Raw genomic sequence first — 22833 nt, forward strand, 5'->3', positions numbered from 1 at the left:
GAAGTCCATTGCCTGTTTCCATATTATGAGCCCTCTAGACCTGCAAGGTGATCAGGAAGCATTCTGCTTAATGTTCAGGATTAAAATAAAAATAAGGTGAAGCTACATTCACTTGCTATGGAGCATAAAAACAGGATTAAGTCTTTGATGTTTAATTGCTGCTAGTAATTACACCCTTGACTCTTAAATACACTGACTGTTTATGCAACTTTTTTTTGTATCCTCTTATGCATTTTATGATACTTTATCCCCATTTATACATTCTGAATTGCCTGTGCATATATAACATAAAATAAACTTGTATTGCCCTGTGGCATTGAACTTAATGCTAAATAGAAAAAGCTTTCAGAAATGTTTTCACACTAGTAGACTATTATACTTGTCATTCAGGCCTGCACCCGTAAATGATCTGTTCATGAATGTTTCTAGTTATGAATACAGAAGAAGCGACACAGTAATTGACAAAAGGAAATGTAATTTTCATCACAGCTTTCAACACTGGTCAACTTAACAGGGCAGCAAACCATGATCACTTTATAAACAACTTAAAAATCCTTGATATTTTTGCTGGTCAGAGTTGTATTTCAGTTTTAGATTTAATAATTCTGCCTCATTTAAAAACTTGTGTAGTGGGTCTTATATTTTGTCTGCTTATTTAGTCATCTGAGTATTAAGGATGTTGACGGAGCTGAGTGGCAAACAATCAAAAAACAGGAGCATTTTTAATAAGATCTACTAATTGATTTTTTATATTTAACCTTTAAACCTAATATTTAAATGAAAATTATACAAAATATTTGAATTGTTACATCTATGATACCCAATAGTTATGTGATTGGTTGGTTCAATGTCAATAGTGTGGTACAGCTTGTGGGCAGTTTATCCACATCATGTGTGAAATGCTTTAGGAAACACTGGTGTGTATACGTGATAAACACACATCAACTTCAGCATATTGATGACACGAGTCAGAGACTAAATGAAATAAAATGCCATTTTATTGTTCAGCCGTGTCATAACCTCGTCTCCAAAATAAGCACAGCAGGACTACAACTGTTTCGTCAACCTAGCTACCTTTGATAGCACATAAAACTGAGTTTTATTAGACCACCAATGATAGCGTTAAAGACTTTTCTATCAGACATCCAATGATAGCATACAAAATAGTTGTTAACCTACCAGTGATACTGTATATAAAACACTTGTCTCTAGATTTATCCCCAACCCACCCTCAATTTCACCCATATCCCCTCTTTAGAACATTTGTGACACTGACATATTTTATGCTTAAACAAGCACATATTAAGAATGCATAATTCTCCATTTCTGAGATTATAAAAAAAACTACACAATGTTACACTTTAAGTCAGAGTACAATTCAACTGATTATTAGTGTTCTACACATTCGGCCATAAACCAAAGGAACATTGTATAATATCACTATAACTTAACACTACATGTAATATACGTTTAAAAAAAAATTACAAATGATTAGCATTGAAGAGAAAATGAAGATGGCTAGTGTGAAGGCAAGCTGGGTCAGTACCATAACAGAGAATGAGTAATACAAAAAGAAATAAAAAAATAGAATAAGAAAAATAGAAACAAAAACTGATAAGAATACAGGCAAGGCTAAAACATATGTGTTTCAAACTTTTAAGATCCACCTCATGTGCACTCATCCATATAGGTAACCTGCTCCGAGACCTCCATTGTGTGATCCCACATCTCTGATACTTTAACCCTTTCCTTTCCCCCTGTTTCAACTTGCTTTTAACATTCCCGTGGCAACCATCTTTGTTTTCTTGTGTCAGGCACTTTCCAAGACCTTTTATTTCTCCCTTTACCTTCAACAACTCTACAGGCCAACCATAATGCTGCTTCAGACAATACAGGCCAATCACAATGCAGGTTCTATCAGAATACAACTGCAAAAGAGCACAGGACAAAAACATGAATCAGTGTGTTGTCATTTTCACCAGCTAGGCTTCTACTATGAGCTAAGTGTATTGTGGAAGTCCATCTCACCAATTCTACAGGTCGGTGTCAAACCAGGCCAGCTGGTTGCTGTCCATCAGGTCCTGGGTGTGGCCGAGGTCTGGCAGTGGGTCAGTGTGGTGGCCCAGGTCGGGCAGAGTGTCAGCATGGTAGTCAGCACCTTCCATCATGGGGTCCAGCAGGCTGTCCTGGCCGTAGGCTGCCGGGTAAGCCCGGTAGGCTCCGTCTGAAAAGCAAAAAGCCTTTTTAGCTGGTTGTCTCAGAATAATGTTCAATACAGTCACACCACACATAACAGATTAAATTTAAACCTCAAATTGAATGTAAACCTCAAAATCAGATGCGCTCAAGCATCAAACTAGATAAACAAGAGTTAAGAGGGAGTAGGGATTTCATCAGAGATAAAAGTTACTCACCATCCTGCCTGTAAGCCAGAGGATCCCCCTGAGCTCCCATATCCAGTCCCAGGTCTCCAGTCTATAAAAAGGGAAAGGAGTGATGCATCAAGTCTGTTACAAGCCGGCCAATGTGAAGGAGACCTGTACAATGTACTAACTGTATACCGTATTTGCAATTCATGTAATTTGGTTTTGGCTTTGTCATTGTGTGATACTGTGGACTGAATATTGTTTCTTTGTGAGAAGAGAAGAAACTATATAATGCTGACAGCTTTTTTATTTAACAATCAGTGTGTATGTTTGTGTACCTCATTCCAGGCCATGGGCTCAGTTCTAAACAAAGAGCTGGTCAGCTCCACTGACAGACGTTTCTTGTAGTCCTGGGGCTTGTCCTCAGACATGCGGAACAGGACAGCTGCAGCATAGGTTGCTACAGGAGAGAATGCAGAGCAGTACGAGTGAAGTAAGTCTCACCGACAACGACAATCACAATTGTGTGCTTAGTCTGTGCACGTTTACTCACCAACACCCTCGTTGCGGGAGTGCAGCAGCTCAGTGAGTGGTGCAGTGGCTCCTTCAGCTTCGATTGCCTCAGCAGCTTCCTTGTCCTGTGCCAGTTCACACAGCACACCTGCTGCCACACGCTGGATATTCTCCACTGGAGAATACAGTAGCTGCAGAAGGCAGAAATGTGATGAGGACAAAATGTAATTGGAGATGTGAATATCAAACACAAAAATGAGAAAGAAAAAAAAAAAAAAAAAAAAAGCTAACATTGTATTTCTAACATTGTGTCTCACTATTTAAATTCAGAAATAATCATTTGAATTGCAAATATATGTACGTGTAGCTGATCATGAGATTTCACATTTAAGGGCTTTCGTTCTACCTGGACAAAGAGTGGAATGGTGTTGAGCCCTCTGATAACAATTCTGTTGTGGACGTCCCGGGCCAGGATGTGCAGAGCTCCTGTGCAGCCTTCCACTATTTCCTCCATACGCACGCCCTCCTGTACATGGTCGAGTGAAAACAAACGCAAGGAAATCAAGCACAGAGCTATTTTGGTTATGCAAATGAGGACAGATATAGGGTCTGTTGACTTGGTTTCGCACCACAAACTGCTGCTGGTTGCCTCCCATGCTGGTGCGCCTCTGGGTGTCCTGGTGAGCCCTGACGAGCAGTTGGACCAGGCGAGGGATGGCTCCCTGCTCCCGCAAAGCACTGTGGTTGGCTGGGCAAAGAGCCAGGTTCCGGATCAGACCCACCGTGGCCTAGATAGTAGGAAATGTAATATATTTTGGTTGGAGGCAAATCTCATTAATCAATCTATCAGTAGACTCAAGGTCCAAGACAAAAAAGCTAGGGGAAACACTGAATTCTCAGTCAGGTAAAAATGTGAAGGTGTGGGGAAACAGAGATGGCTAACGACCTTGATTAGCGGCCAGTGGGATGGCGGGTGCAGCAGTTTGACCACCACCGGCAGGCCGTAATGAAGACGCACAGCATTCTGGGCCATCTCAGCATCCTGGTGGCGGGAAGTCAGGTGACGAAGGGCACAGACGGCTGGCTCTGTGATGTCCTCCCTGTCACCGGCTCGAAGCACTGTTCGCACCAGAGCCTCAATGCCTCCAACCTAACGAGATGAGTCAGTGGACTGGATATTATTACTCCAACAAAATAAAACAGGGAAATCTGAATTTAAATCTGTGTACAACAAACACTCAAAAAGACGTCAACGGTAATACACACCTGGCAGACCATGAGTTTGTTACTGTAGTTGTTGCAGGTCAGGTTGGACAGGATGCCAGCAGCACATGTCACTACATTAATGTCATCACTGCCCAGCAGTTGGACCAGGGTCCCCAGGAGACCCTCCATTCCCTCCTGGAGAGACGACAGGATAGCAGGGACAGACGGAAGAGAAGAAGACATTTAAGATTCTCAGTAATTTTGCATATTGATAAATTAATACTTATTATGAATAAGATTCTAATGATGCATGAGTAGTTAAACTATCAAAAACAGAATTGCAGAGTTGGAGGTTCCTGCATACTATCTGTCTTTCTATCAATACACTTTTGTTACACACTATTTAACGCATTAAAGACAGTCATCAACACAGACCATGAGACAGCTGTACTGTACCTGTTTGGTGGCAGCATCTGAAAGATTCCTCAGAGTCCAGAGGCAGTTCTGGACCAGACGCTGACTGGGGTCTGTCAGGTGAAGCCCCAAGGCCTGCATACCACCTACACACGCAAGCCATGGTAGAACAAACCAATTCACTTTCTCCATTGTAGCAAAGCCCAAATACAAATGTAATATCATATCTAATATCTATAATTATAGTTTTAATGTCTCGAGTTATACCAGACAATTTATGTTAATGCATTTTTCACTCTACTGCATTTTATTTCCAGTTCTGCACCATGAGTGTGTACATACCTGCTTCTACGATGGCAGGCTTGTTGCTTGAGCAAACAGAGAGCACCTTGAGCACTCTGCTTGTGGTCCACAGCAGTTTCTCATATGTGAATGTCCTCATGATGTTGACCAGGGCTTGGGGACCACCACTGGCCAGAATGATCAGCTAAAGCCAAGACAGGTTCATGTTAATACATGCAACAACCTGCTGCCAGCCAAGAGGTGCAATTAAATGGATTAAATGGATGATGACTCGATGTATATGCATGCCTAGATAAGATGATGCTCCAATACCTTGCTTTCCTGGTTGCCATATGCCAAGATCTGCAGGCAGTCAGTAGTGATTGCCAGGAACTTGACGTTGGTGTTTGACAACAGGGCCACCATCTTCTGCAGCCCCCCAGCCAGGCGCACTGCCATCTTGGCCCCTTCCTGATGCAACAACAGGTTGTGGAGTGTGGTGATGGCATAAAACAGCACGCTGTCCACTGGTGAGCTAAGAAAAAACAAACAAATAAAAAGAAGAAAACCATGTTCAAATACAGTGTTTATGGTTAAAATATGCAAAATTAAACAAATTCACGCACAAGGGAGAAGGTTTCTCTACATCAAGCTCAATGAAAAAGCCAGTTTCTATCAAAACCCAGCTCAGCACATGTCGGTAATCATTCAGGTTTACGCGCCAGACATTTGCATAATAGCAAATAATCAGTGCAGTGGATTTCATCAATGTTGAGATCCAAAAACTGATTTGTTCCAATCAAGATGGGCTGGAAACAAAAGGCCCAAATTGTGACAGTCGTCGGTTAAGGATGTGCACAGGAATAAATTAAGTAGTGCCATCAGAGTCACAATGAAGTCAGATGTTACACGAAGTATTGCAATTAATTGCATTAACATTAGCATCAGGTCAAACATTTTGTCCACAAAGAACACCGAGTCCAGAGCTGCTCCATCCGATGTTGTGCCATTTTCTAGATAGTTTTCATTGCTGAAATGTCCATAGACATTGCACTTCCACAGCAAAAAGTTTGCCACACATGAACAATCCTTGTACACTGCAGGGTTTATATAAAGAACAAGGATGAAATTTGCAAACTAATCATTATGCTGTCCTTGATCAATGACCTGTTAATCACAACCAATAAGCAGCAGTGTTTCCCATTAATTAACCGGACACCGTTCCGCCATAGTCTCCTAAAATCCTGTGGGGAAACACTGAGCAGAAATCTGCAAATAACTCTTTGTTTTTGAGAAACGACTTCATAACGCAGTCTGTGATACTCCACATTACAAATACACAGAGCACAGAAATAAAACCCAATCACCATAAATTCATGAAAAATTCTTCATATGACTTTATTATGTAAACCATTACTATGCATAAAAGACACTTACTCAACCAGAGTGGGTTGGTAATCCAAATTACTACCTGCATCGAATTCGTTCGTTCCACAACAAGCTTTTGTTCTTCCCGGTTTTTAAAGTGCGCTAATGCAATTCCAGGTGCAAATTGAAACACACGTGACAACCAACAGGTCACAACATGCCAGCCAGCTAACTGTTTTTGCTGTGTCTTTGGCCTTTCATGAGGAATACAAAGAATAAAATAAGGCAGGAAGATATATCAGTGGTTTCAAAGTGAGCTGTGGGGTGTTCGTTTGAAGATTTAGAGTTTGTTATGTCACTATATCAAAGCAATGAGTCAAGTTTGGATTTGCCACGGAGTCTAATACTTGCTGGTTTGTTTTGTTGTAAGATCTGGTTTCCTATGCGTGTGGTGGTTGGCAACTAGGCTCATGGTGAATGAGAGTTAAACCATTAGCTCTTCTTTCATAATTTGCAGTTGACTCAGTATTTACTTAATCATGATTGAAAGACTCACAACGTGGCAGGAGCGTTCAGATGTGTTTTTTTTTTTCACCCTCAATATGTAGCAGCCTTCATCCACAGAGTAGAGAGTGAGTTAGTGTTAGTGAAGAGAGCGTTGTCCTTACAAGATTGACTTTTAGCTCTTGATCAGTTGAGGCTCTAGCTGCTGGCTGTTTGCTCCAAGTCAGCACCACAACACATTTTAGTTACTCAAACCACAACTGTATATGCCTTTGTCATCAATACAGTACTGCAGCCAACTGCGTTTGAAAGAAACATGTCTTGCTTGGTAGTGGTAGGCGGCACAGACCTAAATGGTATTAGGATCTGTCTTATTAGTTACCATTCACTGACATGGGGCAATATTGTACACAGGAAAGTTGAGCTACATGGAAATACATCAACATTCTCTGCCAACAGATTCCTCTGCAAAAAACTCAACACACACCACTTTGAGAGAAGGTGCTCAGCATTCGTGCTTCTAGCTTCAACCCACTTGATTGTTAGTGCATTGGTTGCTGCCTGTGTAGTAGAACTAGAACCACAACTTCTCCAGTTTCTTACCCCAGCATCTTGACCAGGGCAGGGATGCCTCCAGACTTGAAGATTGCAAGGAGCCCCTCACGGTGGTGAGAAAGGTTGTGCAAGGTCCCAGCGGAGCAGCGAGCCGTCTCCACATCACCAGTGTTCTGCATGGCACGGACAACTGCCGAAACCATTTGTGGTGAACGCATCAGGGCATGGCGTGATGCCTCCTTCTTGGACAACTGATGTACCATTACAGCTGCTTTATTCACAACAACCTAGGACAGACATAATGCTTGTTAGGGAGGCATGATCTAGGAGGACATAACTACATGACTTACAAGATACCAAAGGTTATTTAGGACACACTATTTCTTCATTTTGAGTGTGTTCAGGATATAAGGGGCTCATTTTAACATGTACCTGGTCCTCATCGTTGAGCAGTTTGGTAAGCTCAGGGATGGCACGAGTGGCCAGCTCAGCATCATCTTGATAGTTAATGAGGTTGACTACAGCATGCTTCAGCATCTGAGAGGGCTCTGCCAGGCGCTGCACTGCTGTAGGGTGGGAAGCATCCAGCTGAGTGGGTGGGATCTGGATCCCCTCCTCCAAGGTCTCAGGGAACATGGCAGCACGTACACGCTGGGCTCGAGTCATGGCATAACCCTCAATGTCTGAAAATAATGCAATTTGACAGCAGGCACCGTGAGTTCAAAGAGACTCGTAGATTTTGCTATACCGTTTAGGCAACAGTAGATATCCCCATGTTGTAAATATCATGATATATCTATATCTCACATACCTGTGGCCTCAGGAGTGAAGGGCTGGTTGAATTCCCAGTCATAGAGATTTGGATCGTCCTCCTCAGCATCTGGATTTCCCTTGCCACTCAAAGATGGTGCCGTGGTTGTAACTCCAGACTGGATGCCTGAATCCAGATAAGACTGCTGCTGCCACTGGCTCACAGCAGCCTTACTGTCTCCCATAGCCATGTCCAACTCCATCAAATCAGCTGCACAATAAAAGGGTGAAACACAAGGAATTACAGATGAGTAATCTTACTTTCTCACTTTAAGCAAAGACAAAATTTCTTCTTCTATCATGTTTTCTTGGCTACTATACTCAGAGGGATACAAAATATCTGGAAGTGTGAAATCTTGATTGCCCCACGGTAAGAGACGTTGAAATAAAAGAGGTGAAGTTAGCCGTCAGGAAAATAAAAAGGGCCACAGAAAATAAGGATGTGGCAAAAAAAGTAAATGGAAATGGACAGAATGAAAAGCAAAGGAAAAGCTTGCATTCCTCTATGCCTGAAACCTTCAGGCGCTGATCATAAATTGAAGTACATGAACATGAAATTCCTCTGACAATACTGAGATACACTTTTCCTCCTTAAGGATAAACTCAGATGTAACAGAATATGAATTATAATTACTTGGGATACTGTGACATGTGCTCAGCGAGCACCCATTTTTTTCAATTTCCACAGTGCCTCAGGGCTTGTAGTACTCCTTTTATTTATGTACAGAGAAATTCTTATGTACAGACATAAAAGATAAATTAGGAATGGTCTAAGTGATATTAACATAAAACTAATTTACATGAAAACAGACCAGGTGTTTTGAAGTTTTTCATACTTACACTGGGTAGCCATTGTTCTTGCCTGCCCTCAGCCCGCACAGCAGATATGTCTGTGTAAAATATAGCAAGTACACAGGAGAAAATGAGACAACTCGCACTCAACCTTGACTGCTTGTTTGCTAAAAGCCAAACCAAATCGTAATGTTTATGCGTTTCTCCTACGTGGTCTCAATAATAAAACCGCTGTCTACTGCGCTACCTGTGTGCCAGGTCCCTTCTGATTCAGACGCTTGTTTGGCTTACTAACGTAGCTGTGAGGGGAAATGCCGAGCCTCCACCTCCAGCCGAGAGAGCAAAGCGGTGGGTATTTCCAGGCCAGCACGAACACAATTCACCATTCAGCAGCAAAGAACATCAAAGGCATATTTCTCCCCCTCCCCCTACCACGGCCAAGTTCCGACCTCGCAGCTTGGGTTTCCAATGAGAGAAACTGCCCCCTCCGCCCCGCAATCACTTCCATGACTCCTCCTCTCATGGTGGGTCCGACTACGAGCGTAAAAAACAGCCCTAATCAAAACTGAATCAAAACCCCAACTAACTGCAAAGGTTACACCAATTACCGACCACATTTAACAGCAACATATATTTCCAAGACCGAAGCGCTAGCGTGCATTAGCCACCGTGGCTGCTGCCTGCTAACAGGTTGGCTAGCTTTTACCTTGAAGGCTCGCTAAGCTAACATAACGTGCGTAGCTAACCCCTCAGCTAGTTAGCCACCTAGCTAACATAAACAAACACTGTTCAGAGCGTCACTCACCGAGTCCAAATGCTTTTTTAAGATTTGTCCCGAGACACAACCGGTATTGGAAGCCGTCGCGGTTACAAATCAATTCATTGTTTCAATCGTGACTCGCAAGCAAACCCTTTAAAATGTTTAATTCTGGGTTTGATTAGCGCTAGCTAGCCAGGACGTCTGAAAAGTAGATCCAAGCGCCACCGTACAAAACCTGCCGTACTGCCAGCCAAATCAGAAAACCCCACCGGAGCCCCCCTCCCTCGGCAAAGATGATTTTCTTTGGTAAAACATGTATTGCCGCGCTCTAAATACGCCGTGTAACAGATGTGGCTAAACACACTATCCTTACCAGAGTCTAGCCGCTCCTCCGTGGTGAAGTCAGGGAAATTTTCTCCTTTCTCTTGGCTGAAAATAGGAAAAGGGCTGCTAGGTGAACCACCCGTAAGAGTCCGAACCACACCCGCTGTTGCTCCGCCGAAGATGTTGCTTCCGCCTGTGTGCGATCGAACATCAAGATGGCGAAAGGAGAAAATACAGTATTCCGCCGCACTAGGAAAAATAGGGCGCCGTTTTAAAACAAAGTTGGACTATTGAAACTATTATTTCATAGTTGTAACCAGATATTTGTATATGGTATCTCAAGAGGAGTCGACCGTCTCAGTTTTACGATCTTTCACCGACGTAAATGAAAGATGTGTGGTACTTGCTGCTCTGGTGGTGGGGAGGGCGAGGTGCATTAATTAGAAAGGAATGTGATTCATGAGCTGCTGTGATATGAGGGTTTTTTAATTAACATGCAGTTATCTCAGAGCACAAACATGTCTCTCTAACAGAACTATATCATTCATTCATTTATCATAATCAGTTAAATCATCATTTGGCAAACATGAGGGTTGCAAGTCAGCCATCTCTCTCTCATCCACTTTTCACAAGCTGGCACAATTTGGATTTATTTTTGTAAATGAGGAGCTGCAGTGGTTATGTGAAGGGGAAGAGGAAAATATAAACCATATAGGATTTATATTACAACATATTGTTAAAAATGAATCTGCCTGGATTTCAGTTTTCTATATAACCACATTATTTGTACCCTATTAAAACACTAATTGTTAGAAAAACACATTATGTCCACAAACATGATGCTATACTGTAGTTTAATTTGCATTTTATAATTTGTATGTATTGTTTCTGTCATGACCTGCTTGTGTGTTCAATCCTCTACTACCTGGATGCTTATTCTTACATTTTTATAACAACATATACTGTACATCTACACTTAGCTACAATCTAACTGCAGTGAACATGCCAGTATACACATCTTCTTAGCATTGTAATGTTTTCACTTAATTCACAGGGAAGCTCAATGTTAAACAAGAACAAGAATTTAAACGAAAACAATCAAAATTGAAACCTGTCTGAGTGCAGTGCTTGTTCATGTGTCTGACACGTGCTTTAGACAAGACAAGGTCAAAGTCCAAAGTGTCACTTAGGAGCGTCATGTTGCAGGAAATGGAAACTTACTGTATACCACAGATGAAACATTTTCTATCCATATCACATTTCAATGTGACAAAGATGTGCAGAAATCTAAAACACCCTTTAGAAACTTCAGCATGAAAAATTCGCTTTTGAAATATTGAGCAAAAATTATATAATGTCATTAAATGAAGAAGTGTCAGTGTGTTTCCAGTGACTCTCTTAGTGCAGAGAAACTAGCTGTGGTGAAAAGCATCATCAACACCCTCCCATTCTTGAGTTTCCTACTGGTAGATGAGAGGAAGGCTTCATGAATAAAACTAATATTTTAATAATGTAGATTCCATGTTCTTTATTGTTTAAAACTCAGCTGCCAAGCTTTTCACCAACAATACACTACATTCACACTATTTTAATATTATCAACATACTTCTTTTCTGTAACTGATTTTAAACTAGATTTAATCAAACTTTTCAGGCTACGGAATACACTGCTGAATATATCTTTTACAATAACTGAGGTCATCAGAACAGTGCAGCGCCCTGTGAATATTCAGTAGGTGAAGATTGTTGCATAGGTGCTCTATGTGGTAACTTTGAACTCATGATTATTTTTTAAGGCTGGTGTTATTGCTGTGAAGCATTTAATATTATTTTTTGTTCTTTTCCATTTATTCTGTTTCAATTCAAATTGCAAATGTCTTATCTGATTGCCTTTGACCCACATACCACTGGAAGGAGAGCTGGAAAATGTTGCTCCTCCTTCTTCCTCAGGAGCAAACGATAGCGTCGCTCAGTTTTGATTCCTTGAGACTAAAGGCAGGCAGAGGCGTTCTGGAAAGCAAAAAGCTGCTGAAATATTCAGCAAGTACCCAAAGATTTTAGACAAGTCTGGCAAATCACTTGGTTCCCTGCTGTCTGCTTGTTTACTCCCACTCAATCCAAATGCGTTTTAGTTATAATTATAGTTATAGTTTTGGTTATAGGTTTTATGATGAATGAAACATGCCAGCATACAATACTTCCACATCCAGCATAGGCTACACAGAGCAACATTATCTTTCATTTGCAGTCATGTTTTGTGATCACCTGATGCAATGTTTTGAAATGCGGGGACATTATTCACCATGGTTTTATTACCACGAGCCGCACTTTTCACATTGTGTAGTAGTTATTTCATCCAAATGACTATATGTTGTGAGGGGTATCAAATAGTGTAGGGTGTTGCCCATAGTAACAAACCTGGAAGTCTCTCAGAAAGCCTGTTTCCAGGAGCAGACAGCTGCTTTCAGCAAACAAGCTTTGATGCACTGTGCATAATATTCAGAGTCAAAGAGCAGGGTAAGTCTCGCACATCTCGCAGGTAAGAAGCTGGATCTTTTTGTCAGGGGGTTGATGGAAACCAAACCAAAAGGGGAATAAATGGATGTATAGTACCACTCCAAATAAATGCCAATGTTTCTGGGTCTGTTTGATGAGGAAGTGGGTATATACTAACGTTATTTCTTTTGTGGTGTACCTCTGGGGTGTGTCGTGGAAGGAAGATACAGTCCCCTGGGAGCAGGCCACGGAGGTCTCCAGAGGTCGGCCAAGTTGGAAGTTTGAAAAAGAGACTTTAAAGAGAAATCTAAGAATCTGAGACATAGCTACAATTGTTTGGTTTAAATGAGGACTGACCATTTTGAGTCACTACAAGCAGAATTAAAGCTGTACTTTCTGTTGAACCCCTCTTTTTTGTCTGATTCCTTCACACTCCCCACATGGCCTCAGATAGGTAAGAAAACCCCTGCAGATGTTACACTGTATGAACATGTAATGCGTGTTATCAGCTTGTACCATGCAATATCTTATTTAATTCAGTTTAACTCAGTTATATAAAGGTGTTTTTTGTTCTCCTCTGTCTAAGCTGAAATCATTGAGTGTACAGACAGAAAAAAACAACGCCTTATACGATCAGGACATCTTTTCAACATTTAAATGTCAACTGTCAGTGGGGTTCCTGCTGCTGTGAGGCGAACATCTGTAACGTGCTGGTGGTGAGGGAAGGACAGCAGCGCCATTTTCTCCTCCACTTCTCCTCTGGTCAGTTCAAGCAGGACGCTTCATTCTGCAGCATCAAAACAGCTGGACAGGTTTGAGTGGGAAACTCTGAATCTGTGGGACGTAGTTCACTTCTTAAGATTTAGGTCACCGTCCAGGTGATGTTTGTGCCTGATTTGAAGAAATGCCCTCAACATGGTCCTGAGATATCGCCTTATCAAGAACCTGAAAACATTAGCGCTGAGGCATACATTTCAGTTTGCCCTGGGCCAACAATGGTTGGCCTCAAAATGGCAATTTAATTCAATCAGTACCTCTTGATGTCATGCATGAGCGCCAAAGATCTTCAAGTGTCTACAGCAAAACCAGGACCAGTTCAATGCCTCCGTGATCTGGATGAGTGAGAATCTTCACAGATAAAACACCAGAAGGAAGGTTACAAATATTATTTCAGGTTTTCCTTTGTTACTTTAGATCCCCAATTATTTTTGGTGTCTTACCCGCAATTAGTGTTTTCTTCTGCCTGAGGAAAAGCACTGCCCTCACAGCATGTTACCTACCAATCATTTGCTGTCCTTTTTTTTTTTTTTACAACCACTCATGTCCATCCTCTGCGGTTTGTACTTTGGTTAAATTGTGTACATGAATTGCTCCAAAAATATATTAGTCTTATGAACACAAATAACTTCCCATTGACTTTATGTGAATTCAGGTTCTTTCACAAGGGCACTTCAGCAGATGGATGCTCCCCACCCAAACCTCCAACTGAAGGATCCTCAGCTGCAACCTATCAAAATATCACTAAGAATTTAGCGTGAGGTGAGGAGATATGACCATCGTAAAAAAAACAAACAAGAGAAGCCAAGTGGATGAATCCGAATAAATACACCTTTTATTTGACTGATTAACAGATCTGATTATACAAACGCCAACACAGAGCTCTGAAATAACAGGACCAATCAGCGAGACAATGACTGTACATTCTTGATGTGACCCTCCCATGTTCCGACCCCCTCTGCCCACCCACCACCCTGCCCGCAGTAACTATGAAACTGAATCACTAGTGCTTCTTTCTGTACAAGTAAAGCTCAGCTACCCACCCACTCTCTACCACCCTCCCTTTTCAGTGCACTGTCTTGTTATCTACAGGTTCGAGCAGTATGTAACACGAGGGCAAGTTTTGGCCAATTGTAGAACTGGGTGTCGTGGTGGACCGTAGGTGCCGTCTACACAGGACTGCTGCTTGTGTGTGAACTTTGTAGTAGTCTTTTTATTTTTTTTTGTCAGACTTGGTATGTGTAGTGCAGCAGACAAGGCTGCTGTAACAATAGTGTATACACAGTTTTAAGAGCTTGTAGTGTAAGAGCATAGTAATGTTTTTTTGCCTCTTGCTGGAAATGCAAACAGCCAAACATATCTTAACATACAGGTCTAGGCGGAAGTAACTTACTTAATTTTCTATCTGCTTCATTCTCACACTCACTTACTCAATTATTCTCTCTCTCACACACACGCGCACACACACACACACACACGCACATTGGTATGTTTGTCCCTTCATCTTAAAAAAAAAACAAAAAAAACAAGACTTTGCTATTTTTTTTCAGGCATATTTTTTTTGTTCTCAATCTCTTCCTCTGGCCAAGCATGACTGCCCCACATACAATAAACACACAATCACACAACCGTTCCCCTACAGTACCTAAGTGCAGTTTTGTCAACATGCGCCCTTCAGCAGTTCCTACAGTAAAAACACTAACTGTACCATCACAATAAATGGATGGATAAAATTCTTTCATTCCTGCAATCAGTCTTTTTCAACCCACCCCTCACTTCCTCTCATTCCTTACCTTCACACCCCCGGAATGGTCCCCCGTTTCCATTATCAACTTTCATGTAACAGACAGTCATGTAACAGTGACAAATACTCGCCCTCAGCGTAACAGCCAGGAAAAGAAATGAAAGGGGAGGGAGAATGAGGTGTGGGAGAAGGCGTAGAGGAAGTGAGGGCGTGTTCTTCACCTTGAGGAGAACGTGAAAGAGGATGGGGAGGGGAAAAAAACCGGAACCCGCTCCTCCTCCGTCTCCCCTACTTCCCTTCTTCTCCCCACATCTTAGTGATGGAGAAGGTGCCGAGAGCGGAGGGAGGAGGGCCATGGGAAGGTGGAAGGTGAAGGAGGGGGTGAGTAGGGGGGAGGAGAGCAGGGTGATGCGTGTTGGTCTTCATGTGTCCTGGCCATCGGTGGCAGGGGTCTCGTTGGCATTGGGCAAGTCTGAGTCAGTCTCCCGGCTGGATATGCGGTCCAGTTCCGCCTGTACGTCGCTCAGGCCCAGCTTGGAACCTGCAGCGGGTTTGGGCAGATAGAAACGAATGGTCACGTTCACATAATATCACAATGGAAACTACCACACAGACCGACGGGTATTTATCCAGTGCATCAATGAGTGGTTAAGACACAATGCATTAAGTACAATTACACATGTTTACAATAAGAGCTGGGTGAAAATGTGAATATGAGATAAATATTGGCTAGATATCATATATTATTGGATTGATATGGAAATGCTTTTGTGTGTGAGGTTAATTAGGCTGATTCTTTTTAAATGTACAGCATTGCTGAGAAGCCGACCTCAGGCCTGGTTTGCTTCGGTTGACGTGCTGCAAAAATGATCGGCTAAAAACTACCGTTAATGAAATGAAATGATTATTAACATGCAAAAAAAAATTACAATCAAAATAATCACAGCCATCAAAAAAGTGGCGTTCAACAAAAGATGCAGCAGCACTCTCTTGACAAATCACCACCCACCACCATGTGACCCAACTCACTCTGCTTTTGGAATTAACTTATGGCTGCGACCATTTGTTCACATATAGTATCGCAGTGATTCAATGACAGAAAGATGTTGATTGCAACACTTTAATGCAAAACTTGCAATCCAGTCAGTAGGCAACTCAACCTATTTATGTTTCTATACTGTTAACCTACCGAGGTTGAATAACATCCTGTGTATCTGACAGAACTCTTCTTTTTAAAGATCTAATTCTATTCCGAGTTGATCTTTGACTTGTTTTATCTAAACGTCATTTGACATTTGCACCAAATGAAAACACGTTAGTGCCACAATGTATCTATCTGGTCAAGCTTTTTATAGTTTTCTAGGTAAAAATATGGTTTAATAAATAAACCAGTTATTCTAGGTCACCTCCAAAGAAGGCATAAATTATTGAGTATTGTGCATTGCCAATACGTTCAAATACATTTTCTGATAATTCCCAGCCTTATTAACAATCATGTGCAATGCTTGCGAGAGATGTTAGTTGGAAGAAATGCAATGTCGCATGCCAAAAAATAAATAAATAAATGAAATCCAGGGGAGCAACGTGGAAACAGGGGATTAAAAGAGGAAAGATTTGTGGTGAAGCTGTCATTAAAGGAATCATCCCTGCTCTAACTGGCATCATTTTCCCCCACTAAACTGGATGGAAAATAAACAGGCGAAGAAAAAAAAAAAGATTTGCATTTTTCAGACATGTCTTCCTGGTTAGCCTTACAGAGATGTGGATCTATCCAAGATATCAATTTTTATTCTGATTCATATAAATGAGACCAAATCAACTTCTCATTATATGAATGTGTCTGAACTTTACTATTTTTTATGACCCCATTAGCAAAAGCTACAGTTTGAAAATTTGAAGAAAAAACAGGCTGCGTTTCTGAAAAAAGAATGAAGCCATGTGTTGCAAAAATAATTAAACAGCAATGGGATCATCTCCTGGACCACTGCTTCAGGTTTCACATTAAAAAAAAGCAGCAGTTCCTTCTACATCATCTGCATAGAACAGTATGTAAACATCAAACGGGTGATACAGGAGGTTTGATCCCTGCAAACCTGGAGAGAGGGGGGGAGGGTGCGGGTGGGAGTCCAAAATAAAAAAGGGATGCGTCTTGAGAATGAATGCAAGCAATAATAAATGAGGAGTAGCTCTCTCACACACACCTTAACGTGGCCAGCATCCTCTGACTAGTGCGCACACATACACACATTATGAATGATGTTAATAGTGAGAATCCACAGCAAAGACTATGAGTGTAGTTAAGAATGAAGTCACAGAGCTACAAACAGGCATAGAGATGATGACAGTGGTGACGGTGATGATGATGATGATGAGTGTGTTTGTGTGACTTGTAGATGCACTCAGATCATATCATGAATCTCTTTACCATATGTTATGTTCATGTCTGGAGTAGAGGACAGAGGTAGGAAAATAATGGCAGATGGAAATTGAAAACCAAAAAAGGAATGACTGAAAATGGCATTAAATCCTAAAACAATAGTAATTAATAATAAATGTGGTGTTTTTGCTCTAAACCTACAGAACATGTGTGTAAGTGTTCTCACCTGACTTGCGTACGGTTCCTGGAGTGTTGTTACCACCGCCTGGCGTCCCGGGCCCCCCTGTCCCCGCCTTCTTTGTCAGTAGACTGTTAAAGAAGTTGGCCAACACACCCTCACTGGTCTGACCTGCAGCAGACAGGGGACAGATTTAGAAACACACAAAAACATGCGCATACACAGTGCGACAATGGCCTTGGGTGGGTCTGTGCTGCATTGAAATGCATAACTTACCTGACTGTGGCATGGTGTTGGCTACGTTGGCCGCTGCAGAGCGGTTACTCGTCCTGGGGGAACCGGTGGGTGCTCTGCTAGTGGTGTCCTGTAAACGACAGTTTATTTCACACATATGGACCCTGGAGGAAGAGTTAATGTTATCTGATGAGCCAAGACTAGAAAGAAAACAAGGAGCACTCACCACAGGTCGCCCTGCTGTCACAGCGGGCTGTTTGGCGAGCAGCGACTGCAAATTAGAGCACAATATCCACATTGGCTCTAATTAGTATTTAATTAACATATCGGGACCCTCCAGTCAGATTTAATTGGGAGTTCCCGCAAGCAGCGAAACAACTGGCATTAACAGAACTGAGATGTTTTCTCACCTGCAGTTTTACCAGAAACACTTGGTCATCTTCTGCTTGGATCTCCTTTTCATGTACAATCTGGTGAAAGAAGAAAAAAAAATCAAATATATTTTTTAAAAGTCACTTTCCTTTTAAGATTTACAACAGCTAATAAATTAGATTGGATAAAACTCTTGTGATCCCTGCAGGGATACTGGGTTGAGCTTAGTGCACTGGCTGTGAACTGTAAAATGATGTAGAAGGCAAAGACGCATGACATTACAGAAATAATCAATCCGCTGCACTTGGAGCTTAACTTGCCTGGGAGAATCTTTTTTAAAGTTAGGTGTTGTTTGGTAGGAGCACGTACCTTTCTGACTGGTGGTTTGACTATTACTTCCTCAAAGCTGTCGTCTGACTTTACTGTCTGGAAGTTCTCATGAAGTATGGAGATCTTTTTCTCATTGTCCCAACCTGATGGACTGGTGGAGGAGAGAGACTGTTACGAACCAAATACAGGTGGTCAGATGAGTCCTTGGCAGACACACACACACACACAAAATGCTTACATGAAGACAGCATCTCTTTCCACCACTTGTGCGGGGCAGTGGAAGGGAAAGCCGTAGAGTCTGTGGACCAGATATTTGTAGAGGATGTCCAGGTTCTTCATCTCCTTCACCGATGTGTAAACCAGAGACGCACCGTCTGACACAGCTGTCAAGGACATTTTCAACAACTTCCAACTTGCAAAAAAGAAATTCTTATCAAAAGGAGCACAAGAGCAAAACAGATTCTATCTGCGGGTAATTGCTACAATTACACAGAGGAACTGAGGCCGCGTTTGATCTTGGCTCATTCTACAAACAATAACCATTGAAAATTTCATAACTGCTCACGCCCAGCACTGACGAGAGAAATGATTCTGCAAAATCAATTTCAAGCAGCACTCGGTGATCGCTGACCTTTATCAAATTCTCTTTGCAACAAAGCAATATCAACAATAGTTCAAACACAACTTACAGTCGTTAAACTATTGCTATAACACTGCTGCCAATAACTTTGCCTTTGGCCTGAGATCAAAACACGTTGTAATGCATCTGTTCCAAATTACTGAAGCCGACCTGGAAATTAAATAGTCAGTGCCTGATTAGCAGCCCCATAAGTAAACAACATGGGAAGCATCTATGAGACAAAGTGGATTTGGTGAAGGATACACTGCAGACAGAAACGCCTGATGTGGGACTGGATGAAGTCCAGGTGTTCGTCTCTGTAGTCGTGCTCCTTCTCCAATGTGCTGATGGCGTCACACTGAGGGGAAGGAGAAGGGACCAAACAGAGATCGATGTGTGTAAGTCCAGGACCATAATACACTTGTATCTAATAGTTAAGTATGAAAGCAGTGAGTGTGTGTACCTTGGTGCAGACCACCACCACCGGTATGCCCAGGTTGTGTGTGAGCGTGTTGTCTCCCAACGGCAGCAGCACGCTCTCCTCGTCTTCACTCCTCCTCTGCGGGGTGCCGTCCTCCCCACTGCCCGGCTCTGTGTACTCCTGGAACTGTTTGACAACTACACACAAACACAAACATCCTTAATGAACACAAACGATGACTAGTAAATATCACATCCTGGCAAGGAAGTAGACATGTGGAGTTCATCATTCTCATAACCAGGCCCTAGTCTGTGGTCCAATGTACAGCTTTGATGGAGAGGCTTCTCATCTAGGAACTTTTATTTTTCTTACCTCCAAGACTATTTTTGTTAAGAAAAACAAAAAAAAAACCAGCCCTGTACTTTGTTTTTCTATTTTATCTGCCACTTAGTCTGACTGCTGTCAGTGTGACTCACGTCTGTGCTCCAGCTCCCGCAGCGTTTCCGGGGCGATCCGGAGTTTGTCGATGTGTTCCCTAGCGACGGCAGCCCACTTCTGGAGGGAGTCCAGGGCGTTCCAAGGCCGCGACATGTCAACCGTTATCAGCAGCAACGTGTTGCTGATGGAGTCAACGGGCACAGCTACTCCCTGCAGACCTTTGTGGTAAAGGTCTCCATCTAACACCCAGGCATTACACCTAGTGTGGTCTGAACACACACATAGCACAGCACATTGAGATAAGTAAACACTTCTGTGGCACCAAACTGCAGGGTAGATATGTGGATTAATGTAGGTGCTGGTTACCGTCAATGTCATCGTCATGGACATTAAAGTAGAGGTATTCCAAGCCACGCCCCTTCATGTACTCTTCAACCCCCTGTAGTTTTGCAACCAAGGTGGTCTTCCCAGAGCCCACCTCACCTAAACACATACAATTTGCAATTAACAAACAATAAACAAGACTTTTCCATGGCAACATGCACTCCTATATTAAAAAAAGAACCCATAAAAGTTAGATGAATTAAACCAATATACTACTATATTATACAGGAGTGAGCAATCAATGAAAATAGGCAAAAAAATGCAAGGTGGCAAACACACAGTGGACACATCACACCACTGCTGAGATGAGAAATCTATTTTCAATAGCCCCTGCTTACTTCTATCATGCTACGAAGTGTACTAATTACATAATACGGTGTTAATAAATGCTGTGTTAATAACTAGATTGTGCATCAGGATAAGGACTGCAAGAAACTGTGGCTGAAATTCAACATGACTGATCAGTCTACTTTTTTTGTTTTATGACAACTGTACTTTCTGAAGCCTATGGTGACACCTGAAATTGCTTGGACAACTGTCTAATGCCATTCTCACAAGACAAAGAAAAGCATCAAATTCCTAATAAAGGTGAAGACAGAACTAGGATGAGATTGACAAATGATATGCTTGAAAAATGATGAATGAAAAAAAAAATGACTGGTTTGCATGCACATTTTTGTCAGTCAATTAAATGACTAATCAACAGATCCTTGCAACTTAACACAAATGTCTGCACACATCCACTATAAACAATCCAATCTTCCCCTAACTGGAGCCCTGCATCTTATTAGACCTCCTTGCAGTTTTTAATTATGAATGAACAGCCATAACAAACCGTCTATATCCTGACAATACATTACTGCATGTGGTATTACTGCCAGCCTCAGCGTGACATTGTTATTGTGTTGTGTGTGTGTGTGTGTGTGTGTGTGTGTGTGTGTGTGTGTGTGTGTGTGTGCGCTGATGTCAAGGCAGCCTCCATTCTTCGGCTATGCCATATTAACTTAAACCGACAGGGGGACTCTAATGCATCATGCAGCAGCGTGAGCTTGCCTTGCTGATGTTGTCGTGGGGTAGCACATAGCACAACAGACAAATGGCTCTTCTACAGTTTATACATCGGTAACCAAGTCGCTGATTAGCTGGAATGAGTAGCAGGCTGCGGATTATCCCGGGCGGATGTGTAGACACTGTGTGCGTGCGCGTGTGTGTGTGTGCGCGTGTTTGTGGACAGGGAGGAGACAGGGAGGCACCGTCTACGCTTCAATGGCCCCGTGCCCCCCCCTCCTAACTCACCCACCCCCCACTCCCGTTTAAACAACAGACCGACGGGTTTGTCTCGTCCCCTCAGCATCATCTCCACCTGGATGCTACTAGCATGTCTGGATGCTACAATGACTTGCAGTGTTGCAGAGACTCTCTCTCTCTCCTAAGATGATACATGTGAATGTGTGTGTGGGGGGGCGCACGGAAAATACACCTGCCTCTCTCCCTCTCTGTGCTAGCACCATATACCATGTTAGACCAGATAAAGCACCCCCACCCGGTCCAATGCAGGCTAACAGCTACAGAGCAGGTATTATTATTGAGTCTACCACCAGCAGCAGCAGCAGCTAACGATGCCTCGGGGTTAGCCAGGAGGCTGCACACAGATACAGACACAGATACCCACCCATGACCAGGACATTTTTCCCAGACGGTAGCTTGGACCTTGAATGGGTGGACACTTCGCTGAGGATGGTGGACCTGCAGACAGAGCAGCCCCGTTACAAAACACGGCTCACGGTTCATTCAGTAAATAAATGAACAACAACAAACGAGAGGACGGGACAGGCAGCAGCTAAAGCGAGCTAAACGCGCTGCTGTGTCACCAGTACCAAAGCGCTGTGGTGGTGGTGGTGGTGCTGATGCTAGCTAGCCTCATTAGCGGGCTAGCAGAGCTGTCAAACCATCCTCCTCTCAGCACAATGGACCCTCCGCTCCCACTAAAACCAACCCCGGGTCCCGTCAAACCCAGCTCTTATCACGCATCGCCCACCATAAGTCCTGTCCGTCATCCTCCTCTGGGTTGGAGCAGCTCTCCAGTGTGCTCTTAGGTCCAGTTGAGGTGGAGGATAATAATGCACTCCTCCCTGACGTCGCCATCTTCGCAGGGCTTGTAAACCGAGCAGAGCGCCCGGATGTAGCTGCTGCTGCTGCTGCTGCTGCTGTGTTGCTAACGGAGCCTGGTGCACCGCACGCCGGGGCCGGGGCGTGGTCCGCCCCGCACAAAGCATGGGCTCTCAGCCGCAGGCATGAAATGATCTCATCCTCTGAAGTGACAGATCAGGGCCAACTGCATCAGCACCGAGAGAGAGTTTATACCACTCTTTCATAAATATTATTATTATTATTAATCTTTATTGCAGACACAACAAGCGGTCCATATCAACAACAACAAACATGTTAAAAACAGATTTAAGAAGGAGAGAGAGAAAAAAGACATACACAAAGACAGAGAATCAATTCTCCACATAGTTCATAAGCAGGCTATAAATAGGTAGATAAAAGTAAATTAGCAATATCTCTTT

At 42.6% G+C, this 22833-nt stretch overlaps 2 protein-coding genes across 4 annotated transcripts; both read right to left on the minus strand.

Moving 5' to 3' along the window:
- Positions 1-980: 980 nt before the first annotated feature.
- On the minus strand, positions 981-10079 carry LOC146978833 (catenin beta-1-like). Of its 2 annotated transcripts, none has more exons than XM_085791857.1 (17): positions 9944-10079; positions 8859-8908; positions 8020-8229; positions 7641-7891; positions 7257-7495; positions 5115-5316; positions 4842-4986; positions 4542-4645; positions 4146-4280; positions 3826-4029; positions 3509-3667; positions 3286-3405; positions 2920-3070; positions 2705-2826; positions 2415-2475; positions 2029-2224; positions 981-1928 (listed from the first exon to the last, which is right to left on the minus strand). In XM_085791857.1, the coding sequence occupies exons 2-16, from the start codon at positions 8869-8871 to the stop codon at positions 2034-2036; spliced, it is 2307 nt and encodes a 768-aa protein (XP_085647983.1). In that variant the 5' UTR covers positions 8872-8908; positions 9944-10079; the 3' UTR covers positions 981-1928; positions 2029-2033. The 2 variants fall into 2 exon arrangements, with proteins under 2 accessions (XP_085647983.1, XP_085647984.1); XM_085791858.1 differs by lacking the exon at positions 9944-10079 and adding an exon at positions 9616-9819.
- A 3896-nt stretch (positions 10080-13975) lies between these two features.
- Positions 13976-22423, minus strand: dync1li1 (dynein, cytoplasmic 1, light intermediate chain 1). Of its 2 annotated transcripts, none has more exons than XM_085791854.1 (13): positions 22302-22423; positions 21936-22009; positions 20246-20362; positions 19918-20148; positions 19484-19638; positions 19285-19378; positions 18640-18775; positions 18441-18552; positions 18110-18169; positions 17926-17970; positions 17742-17829; positions 17514-17636; positions 13976-15451 (listed from the first exon to the last, which is right to left on the minus strand). In XM_085791854.1, the coding sequence occupies exons 1-13, from the start codon at positions 22406-22408 to the stop codon at positions 15333-15335; spliced, it is 1461 nt and encodes a 486-aa protein (XP_085647980.1). In that variant the 5' UTR covers positions 22409-22423; the 3' UTR covers positions 13976-15332. The 2 variants fall into 2 exon arrangements, with proteins under 2 accessions (XP_085647980.1, XP_085647981.1); XM_085791855.1 differs by lacking the exon at positions 13976-15451 and adding an exon at positions 17295-17353.
- Between the last annotated feature and the right edge of the window lie 410 nt (positions 22424-22833).

Source organism: Trachurus japonicus, chromosome 11, assembly GCF_045865225.1.
Source record: "Trachurus japonicus isolate A0001 chromosome 11, Traja_1.0".
NCBI classification, from domain to species: Eukaryota; Metazoa; Chordata; class Actinopteri; order Carangiformes; family Carangidae; genus Trachurus; species Trachurus japonicus.

Bases quoted from the DNA above. Each gene is read 5' to 3' on its own strand.
- LOC146978833 (XM_085791857.1), bottom strand. The intron at 4,646-4,841 runs GTATGTACACAC...TTGCGTGTGTAG, and splicing joins GCCTGCCATCGTAGAAGCAG to GTGGTATGCAGGCCTTGGGG. The intron at 3,071-3,285 runs GTAGAACGAAAG...TGCCTTCTGCAG, and splicing joins CCATTCCACTCTTTGTCCAG to CTACTGTATTCTCCAGTGGA.
- dync1li1 (XM_085791854.1), bottom strand. From the start codon at position 22,408: ATGGCGACGTCAGGGAGGAGTGCATTATTATCCTCCACCTCAACTGGA. The intron at 20,149-20,245 runs GTAACCAGCACC...GTGTGTGTTCAG, and splicing joins CCATGACGATGACATTGACG to ACCACACTAGGTGTAATGCC. The intron at 17,637-17,741 runs GTAAGTTATGCA...TGTCTGCTGCAG, and splicing joins CAACACCATGCCACAGTCAG to GTCAGACCAGTGAGGGTGTG.